The sequence below is a fragment of the Hippocampus comes genome, unplaced genomic scaffold (genome assembly GCF_001891065.2).
Source record: "Hippocampus comes isolate QL1 unplaced genomic scaffold, H_comes_QL1_v1.1 scaffold249, whole genome shotgun sequence".
Lineage (NCBI taxonomy): Eukaryota > Metazoa > Chordata > Actinopteri > Syngnathiformes > Syngnathidae > Hippocampus > Hippocampus comes.
Genome location: NW_017805035.1, coordinates 456,967 through 466,769, shown reverse-complemented (window position 1 = coordinate 466,769; position 9,803 = coordinate 456,967). Strand labels below are relative to the sequence as shown.

Genomic DNA, 9,803 nt, shown 5'->3' with positions numbered 1-9,803 from the left:
GTGTGTGTGTGTGTGTGTGTGTGTATGTGTGTGTGAGTCTGCTCCCAGCAGGGGTGGATTGGCCAGATTAGGGACGGGGGTGGTTATCTAAAACTCCCCCCTTCCTCCCTCCCCAATCTCCACAACGCTACCGGTTTTTGAGAAGTCCCGATTCGGGCGCTTGCCACGAGGCTGAGAGGGAGAAGCGGGGGCGTGGGGGGGGATCATGGTTGCTGTAACCTGCTTAATTCTCTTTAATGGCTTTTCCCATTCAAGGATGAACTCCTTGCATCCACACACTCGGAGGGTCCGGCGTGCACCATGTGATTTTTGCCCCTCACTCACAAATACAAACTCACAAAAGGAAGAGGTGGACAATGTCTGATACTTTGCAGTGATTTGGCGAGCCATCAAATGGCCTGTGGGCTGCAATTAACATGGCAGATCACCTGAGGGAGATGGGCGGGGCTCGGGGGGGGGGGGGGAAGAAGGACGAAAGTTGCACTTTGGTTTCCTTTTACAAGGCTTTCGCTCTCTCTCACTCACTTGCAAAGAGTTTTTTAAAAGGTGATTTTATGGAAATTCATGTCATTTTTTTCCATTAGTTTCATATATATTTTTTGTTAAGTTCTGGTTTATTTTATTTGGGGTTTTAGTTTTAGTTTTAGCTCTTTTTGCTTCCCTTTCTGTTTTAAAAAGAGCAGTTTAAGTGTGTTTGGTTGTAATTTATTTTATTTTGTAAGACAACTGGTCTGGGTTGCATCATTGAATTTTACGTTTGATTTAAAATGCATTTGTTTGCCATCTATTTTATTTTATAACTGTTATAATTCTGCTTGATTTTATTTTCTTTCTTTTTTTTTGAGAGGTTGATTCTCTTTGCAGTCCCATTTTTTCCAGTTTTGGTTTCAGTTGGTTTTTTTTTCATCTTTAAATTGCCTTTATTTGGTTGTCATTTATTTTATTTTATAAAACCATCCTAACAACTGTATAAGTTTTTTCTTGTTGTTATTGTGAAACAGATAACACATTCTTTCTTGCAAATTATCACGTGTACGAGCTTACTTATATTTGTGCGCTTGGACGTGTGCGTGGGTTTGTGGGTGCGTGCATTAAGCAAACATTGTTTGCGTGCCGTCTTTTGTGTGTGTCGTCCTGCAGGCATGCGTCTCAAAGAAAAAGAAACTTTTTTTGTGATGGTTTGTGTGCCCCCCAGCTACCTGAAACAGCCCCCTAATGCCTCCGTCGCTCCCCCAACAACGAACTAACGGACCAATTTACTTATTGTGGCTATTACTATTATTTGTATTCAACGCACTGGTCACCAGTCCTTTGCTGGTTTATTATTAACAGTAATGGATGGATGGTGTGTTTGTTAACATATGGAAGCTAAAGGCTAACTTATTTATTGGCATGGTAATGCAATGTGGCCAAGGTTAAACGTTCATTTGCATGCTCAGTGGCGAATAGCTAACATGAACGAGTTTATGAGCATGTTGAAAGTTTATACAGTAGTTCATTAGCAATGACAGCCAATGGCTACCATTACCATTTCCACCACTATAAAGCCGTTACATGTTTGCTATGTTAGCATGTTTGCCAGCAAATCGCTAATCAAAAAAGTTTGGTCGCATGTTTACGAGATAATAGCTCAAATGTTTGTTGGGCATGGTTATGCAATGCGGCACTTTTCATGAGCACTCATGGAGCTAACCCACAAAAAAAGTCATCAGAATGTTTTACTGTAGCCAATAGTTGGTTGCCAGGTGATGGCGAAGATGTTCGTTTGTGTGTTCACTCATTGTAGGGTACTTTGAATGTCACTTAGCGGCTAAATGCTATCATTTTTATTGGCATGTTGTTCAAAACTGCACAACAGTTAATTTGAGCATATTTTCCAGCTAAGTGGTTAATATGTTTATTAGCATGTTCGCTCCATGAAGCTAACGTGTTTGGATGTCCTCTCTGTATGAGGCTAATGTCCATTAGCAACTAAAAGCTAAAACATTTATAGACTTATTTATGTTGCTTAGTGGCATAAGATAGTTTGTTCAAATGTGTTCCAGTTAATTGCCAACATGTTTATGAGCATATTCGCTTTGTTTGTTCATTAGCATGTGTGGTACCTAATAGCTGAAGACTATCCTTTTTATCCTATTTGCTGTATGTGTTCAGTATATGTGACTGAGGTTATGTTGTATTGTTTGTCCATTAGCAACTTCAGGCTAATATTTTTGCTGGCTAAAACCTTGCATTTCGCCTACTGTTTATTTGCATGTTAATACTAGGTGATCATTTGGAGGAAAAAAGAAATGCACTTTTGAATAGTTGTGATGTATATGATTATATGTACATGTGAGTACATGAATGCACAGTAATTTCAGACCAACCCGACAACAGAAAAAAACCCTTTCAGTAGTAACCAAAAAAATAATTTTCATACATATGAAGTGCAAGTGTTATTTTTGTCACCATCTTCAAATTCACTACTGTAACATCTGTGATGTCGAATGTGTGTGGCTTTCAAAGGCAGGCCTGGCCTGTTTGAGTAACGTGCAAGTTAGCAAGTGAGAATGTGGAGTTGTTAACTAGCGACACAGTGATCCACTCTACATGTTGAGTGACAGCGTGACTTGAGGCCATCGACTGGTCAACGCAGAATGAGCTCGTGTTGACTCCATTTTGTTGCCGTTTGTTCAGTAATGTGAAGCTACAAAAATGGAACGTTGATGTATATAGTGAGGGACGTCTGTACAGGCGTATATGCATGTGTTCATCCATGCTATTGTTAGCTAAAATGCTAGCAGCACGGGTTCTTCCTGCTGGCCGACAGCTGTGGACACATCTGTCCTGTGTGTGTGTGTGTGTGTGTGTGTGTGTGTGTGCGTGTGTGTGTGTGTGTGTGTGTGTGTGTTGGGACAGGAAGCAGTAGGCAGCCATTGATGTGGTTAGACCCTCTGTCACCAGCTCGCTAGCCAAGGGAGCAAAGAGAGGAAGAGGAGGAGGAGGAGGAAGAGGAGGTTGACTTTGTCTTCTTCAAAATTGTTTTCTTCTCCTCATGGTCCGCTTTTCATCACACACACATGCTCGTTAATTATGGGAATAATTTGTGATTCATCTCAGTTTTCTCATTCTGGAAATCATCTCCATTGCTGTCGACGTTGTTTGTGTCTGTTTTGAATGACTTCATTATTTCGTGTTTGACTGTAATTGAAGTGAAAATAATGTCGGAAATCTTTTTCGTTTGTCACAAGGTGCTCAAGCTTTGGAGAGACTTTTGGGAGTTCAAAACAAATGGTCAAGTCATTTCAGAGTGACAAATGATTTATATTGTCAACTTCTGGTTTTATTCTGATTTTATTTATTTTTATTTTTTTATTTTTATGATTACCGTTAAGCACACTGTCTACGTAGTTCTAAATTATCCCTAGGTGTGATTGTGAGCGCAAATGGTTGTTTGTCTATGTGCGCCCTGTGATTGGCTGGCGACCAGTTCAGAGTGTCCCCTGGCTCCAGCACGTCCCACGCCCCTCTCAAAAGGACAAAGCAGATTGTAAAATGGATGAATAGTTTGATGGAAAGTACAGAATAGTGTTTTGCCAATTTCTGGTTTTGGTTTTTATTTATTTTTTATTGTTACAGCGACTTTTGAAGTGGTTACTTTAATATATGAATATTTATTTATTTATCCCCCTTATTTTTAGTTTTTATTTTATTTAAGTATTCTCTTTTTTAATGATTTTCTGATTTCTGTTTTTATTTTATTTCATTGTATTCATCTATCCTTTCTTTTTCTGTACCTATTTATTTATTTGGGTCATTTTTTTTTTGTGTTTAACTTTTATTTTGCTTTGTTGTATTTTTATTTTTACACTTTTGCACGAGTCTGTCCTTTCTATTTTTTGGGGCAAGTTCTGGTTTCCATTTCCGCTTCCATTTTGCATGCAAATTTTCCATGTGCACGGCATGTTCATGTGTTCATGTGTCATCTGCTCTGATGAGGAACACGCAGTATGCGAGTGTATTTGTGTTGTGCAGAAAAAAAAGATGTAAAAAAATTGTGTCGATAACAGAAAGAGTACGTGTGATTTAAAAAAAAAACATTTGTAAGAGCACAATAAGGAGATGGAATGAACAGTGCATGTTCGTAGTGCATTTCCATGCGATACTGGAATGATCCCCATATTCTTCATCAAAGTGTTGATTTGAAAAACACAACATAAATAATCAAATGTTCTTTTTTGTTCCAAACTTTGAGGAAAATTTCAAATCACATTGACTTTTTATTTCTTAATTTTTTTCAAAGGGAATTTTCTGGAGCAATGAGCAATGGCTTTTAGTCCAGAAATAAACTGTATTTTATATTCGGCAAAATCAGAAACATTAATTTCTGTGTTTTTATTTTTGACTTCATATGTAATAAATAAATTGTGATTTTGCAGAGCAAGTTGCATGTTTGAGTCCGACAATGAACAATTAAAATCAAAAACAAAAGCAGACACATGAATCAAAAATGGCACACGAATAAAATCAGATGGAATAAAATGAAATAAGTTACAATAATATACAATAAACACGTCACTTCAAATTGAAACAAAGAAAAATGAAAAACAGACCAAAAAACTCGGATTCAATAAATCATGAAACTGAATACAGTACAAATAAACTAATTCCAAACAATTTAAACACAAATTAAAGAGAAAAATGTGAATACCGTAAAACAAAATAGAACAAGAACCTAAGAAAAAAACCGAAATGAAACATAAACTACAATAAGATTGAGTCAAATAAAAACCAGTAACAATTAAAAAAAGACAAGACTCATAGGATCAAATAATGACATGTAAAATTCAATAAAATAAAATCAAAACAAGAACACATCATAACAAACACAAACAAAACAAAGCAATACATCAAAGTTAAAACGAGGAAGTCTGAGCCCAATTTCTGTGCTTTTTTAGTAGCAATAACACTAACAATATTATTTTGGGGGCTCAAAAGTTCACTTATCCTCATTTGTGCACGTTTCCTTCTTTTAATGTCATGTGACACAACTCATTCAAACACACACACACGTAAGAGCATCTTTGAAAAGTTTAAATTACATTTGTTTTTAATGAATTTTAAAAAAGGAGGAGAAAGTGCAGGAGACAAAAGTGAATGTCGACAACACGTGCACACGTTGAAACGAAGTCAGACGAAGTGGAAGGAAAAAGAGCCTCGAGGACCGGCGATGCCCCCTACAGGCATCCTCTGAAACTGCACGCGTGCACGAGTGCAGTTTGCTTTTCTGGGGAAGAGAGGGGACATCCTGTGACGCCGCGTGTGACTCAACGCTTCCCCTAACACACACACGTCACATACACACACACACATACACACACACATTCTAGTTTGTCCTTTGGATAAATAGACCAGAGAGTTCCCAAGAAACCATCAAGAAAAATCTCAGTGACAAAAAAACTAAATGATTATAATAAATAAATAAATAATTGGAAAAAATACAAACGACGTGCTAGGTAGCGAAGGTCTCAGTAAGAAAACAAAATAAACTGAAATAACAATCAACGATCAAATTGGGAAAAAAAACAGAACAAAGTCAGAAACAAAATAATAATCCTAATAAATAATAAGAATAAGCAATTATACTAAAATAAAAAATCCCCCCATAATTAAAAAATAATCAGAAATTAGAACATGATTTTAAAAACTTTGCAAAATACACAGATAAAACTGTAAAATACGATTTAATAAAAATAAATTAGCAAACAAAATAAAATAACATGAAATACAAAACACGAACAGAAAACATCATTTATTTGTAACAAGGATAAATGAATTAAATAAAATAAACTCCAATAAAAAAATACAAAACAATATAATCCAAAAATAAAACAAAATAAATTAAACTAAATAGAATTAAAGTCATAAAACACATTTTGATAAACAGGACTAAAACAAAATAATGAAATAAAATCCAATCAACCATAAACAAAAAAAAAGACAGCAAATACAATTTTAAAAAAATCAATAAAAACTACAATACACAATAAGGTAATCTAAATGTTGGTGAAAATATAATAATAATAATAATAATAATAGTGACAAAATTCTGCGATTGGCTGGTAACTAGTTCAGGGTGTACCCTGCCAATTGCCCCAAGACTGCTGTTGTAGGCTCCAGCACGCCCGTGCTGGAGCTAAAAAAATAAAAAAATAAAAAAATAAATACATCAAATCAATCAAAACCTGACGAATAAAATTGCAAGGACATACTCATTCAATAAAAACAAAACAAACTTTTACAAAGTGGTTTCTAACATGACTTCAGGTGAAAGCTTCCTCCTCGCTGAGGAAGAAGCACTTGGCTTGTTTTGTTTACGCGTGCGGCACCAAGGGGCGTGACTCAGGCTCCAAGGGGTGTGTCCTCTTCTCCAAAGGGGCGTAACCGAGCCGGCCCTCTTCGCGACATAGCCGGAGCCTCTCGCCTTGTGTCAAACACTCCAACGCGGCGCGCAGAAGGTAGCACATACGCGCGTGCACGCACGCACACACAAGCGAGGACTATCGCGGAGTATAGCGGGCAGGAGAGGAAGGACGGCGTGCACCTGTCCGGCTCACACACGCACACACACTCACACACACACGCACGCACGGACAGAGAGGCCCTGACCAGACGTCCTTATGTGTGGATGGGACCAAAGCTACACGGTGACTACTTTTCCTTTTCAACATTTCAGCGCTTTTCGTCAAACTTTTTACGAGTTCCATGCTTGTAGTTTTTGTGCACGTTTTACTCCTCTTTTGGTGGAGTAGAAACAATGAAGCGGTTAAAAAAACTAACAAACAAACCAAAAAGTGCCAACTATGCCGTTTTTAAGGATTAAATTGAACTTTTTGGGGAGGTTGTTTGAAAAGAACGTTTTGTATGTGGACAAGAAAAAAAGGGGTCGGGGGGGGGGGGAGCTTGTAGTCCATGCAATTAGGAAGTAAAAAGTCGACTTTGATGTCTTTAAGGCTTACATTGGGTTTGGTGTAAAGTGTGCCTTTTGATCATTCTTTTGTATTCGTGGGCAAGAAATATGTGTGCACTGCTGAGAACATTGGAAAGTCAAAAAATTTAGTGTTTGAAGGCTTGAATTCGATTTTTTTTGTCTCGTTTAGAAAGTTGATTTTTATTATTTATTTCTTGCTTATGTAAAGAAAAGGTGTGAGATTTTAAGATTGTATCGGTTCAGGAAGTAAAAAGTCGAGTGGAGTGTTTTTAAGGCGATTTTTTTTTCTTTAAAAAAAAAAAGCCCCCAAAATATGAAGGTCTAAAATTGCCCCCCCCCCTCCGCCCCTTGTTTAAAAGGTCCGTTTTGTATATCAGAAGGCCGAAAGATTTTATGGTTTTGGGTCATTTTTTTTTAACTAGTGGACACAATGTATGTAATGTAGTGGTGAGAAAATACGCAAAAAAAGGAATATTTGGTTTTTCGAGACCAAAATGTGACTTTTCGCCGTTTTAAAAAGTACCTTGATTCACTTAAGTGTGTTCTGCCATGAATGCAAAAATGCCTCTTTGAGTGATTTTAAAGTTCAAATTAACTACTTGAAGTAAAGTAAGTAAAATGTTTTTTTTTGTTAAATTTAAGCTTTAAAGTGGATTTAAAACTAATAACTTGAGAATATGATTTCTGTGTTATGTATTGCTGTGTGTGCATTTAGTTTTAGTTTTCTTTCATTTTAAAGACCTTTTTGTTTTCGTGCATTTCTTGACATCTCAGTGTTGTGAAAATCCACAAAAAAAGCAATTCAAATGTAAACTTTGGTGCTTCTTAGTTTCAAATTGAACTTCTCTGGGGGGAAAAAACCTCAAAACATTTGTTGGTGCTGTGCTCGACTTTTCAAACCAACACCCCCACCCCAAAAAATAAAAAGTTGTAAAAAAGCTCAACATTTAAGGACAAGGGCCAATTTTTGTGTTTTGAAGTTGAAGAATTTGGCGGTCTAAAATTTTATTTCATGCATTGTGTGATGATTTCAGGCAAAGACAAAAAGTGTGCACTCCTACTGTGGAAAAAGAAACAAAATTAGGAAGTAAAAATAAGGACATTTAGATGTGATTGAGGTTTGAATTGAATATCTATTTTTTGTCAAAATGCCCTGGCAATATTTTGCATGCCAGTTGTGCCTCATCATTTTTTTAAAAAGGTGTGCTGTATTGTGTGCCTCCCAACTTGCTTCATTTTCATAGTAATTACATTTTGACATTCAAATGAAGCATGTTGAACGCGGTTTTCTTTCTTTTTTTGTGTGCATTTTTCGCTGTTGCAAAATGCGCTGAAAACAACTTCACAAGCTCATCGATGGATTTGTTTCATCCAAGTTAATTGTTTCCAGTTTTGTGAGAAAATGAAGCAAATAATGGTCAGTTTGACTTTAATTTTGTTGTGCGTGGGTGTAGTTGTTTATTGTGTAAGGACTAATTGCTGTGAGTGTGAGCGTGTCTTTTGCGCTCCCTGAAGCCCCCCCAAATGGAAAAATGTTGTCGTTCTCGTCCTCCTCAGGCAAATCCATTTTGCCGCTGTTGCTGCTGCTGAATCGCTGGCCATCCAAATTTAGCGGCCTTGCGTCACAGGAACTTCCTTTCGTCCTGACTTCCTTACTTCCTCCGTCTTCTTCCCGTGTCTGATTCACAGCCAATTCGCTTGAAAGTCATCCACAGTGGGCCAAAAATGTCCAAGACGCACGTAATAGTTGAAAATATTGGTTGTTAATGTAAATGTGTTAAATGTGTTATTTCTTTCTGTGAGGACTCATTTTTATATTATATTTAAAATAAGGTGAGTCCAGATCTAATTTTAGACTCCAGTTCCAACTCAAAGGTTGGTCTTGAGATGCTACATCAACCTGGGTCCAAAAGAAACCAGTTCCTGCTCAAATGTTCCGGAATTTCTTACCTCCCCAAGCAGGGTTTTCCTTGAATAAATGACCCCATAACTCAGTTTAGAAACTGGTTTTGTCACAGAAGTTTGATTTTGGACATGCCTTCCACTATGTTTATATTATAATGTGTAAAAAAAAAAAAGAAAAATTGTCTTGCTTTTTGGAGGCCCCCTAGTGAGATCGTCCATGCAACGCTGTCCTAAATGGTCCTTGAACCTCAAGGAAATACTCGCTCCGTTATAAAACTAAATATCATCCTTGTATATTTGCCAGGCGACCTCTCAAAGCTCGGCCATGTTGACCAGTGAGGGGGCGCACACCATGGAGCAGGACGACGCCCACCACGTCGCCAAGATGGCATCCACCAACTCAGACGATGTCCAGCCGGACTCCGACATGGCCGCGGTGGAGGGAGCGGCGGACGAGGCCGACATGACTCGCTGGACCGAGGCCGAGTTCGAGGAGAAATGCACGTACATCGTCAAGGATACCACCTGGGAGGCGGGGCCGGAGGGGGACGCTCATGCCCCTAAAACTGCTAGCATCAGGGCACAGGCCTCGCTGCCCCGGAACCTAATGTTCAAGCACACGGCAGATGGAAAAGAGGTTAGACACCAGCACACGCACATCATTAGCTCATACAAAGCAGCCTTAGTGAATGCACTGTTGTGCTAGCTAAAATAAAGCAGCATTAAAGCAAGAGTTCAGGCCAAATGCAATACTTCTTGCCTACCAGCAGGGGGAGCCAATCTACGGCTACATGATCAAAACAAACAACAACAACAACAACAACAAAAACACCTCCTCTATCTACTTCACTATTTTATGACATCCACAAGCGTCTTTTTCGAGTAGCAGAAGTGAAACATTTTCTCGGTTACATAAATAACCAAC

At 38.0% G+C, this 9,803-nt stretch overlaps 1 protein-coding gene across 1 annotated transcript in view; it reads left to right on the top strand.

The window, feature by feature from the left end:
- The first annotated feature begins 6,471 nt into the window (after positions 1-6,471).
- The window catches only part of prdm1a (PR domain containing 1a, with ZNF domain), a 9,962-nt gene continuing 6,630 nt past the window's right edge, over positions 6,472-9,803 (top strand). The window contains exons 1-2 of the mRNA XM_019863871.1: positions 6,472-6,689; positions 9,183-9,515. Of these exons, the coding sequence (XP_019719430.1) occupies positions 6,663-6,689; positions 9,183-9,515 (360 nt within the window). The 5' untranslated portion in view covers positions 6,472-6,662. The remainder of the gene's footprint in view (positions 6,690-9,182; positions 9,516-9,803) is intronic.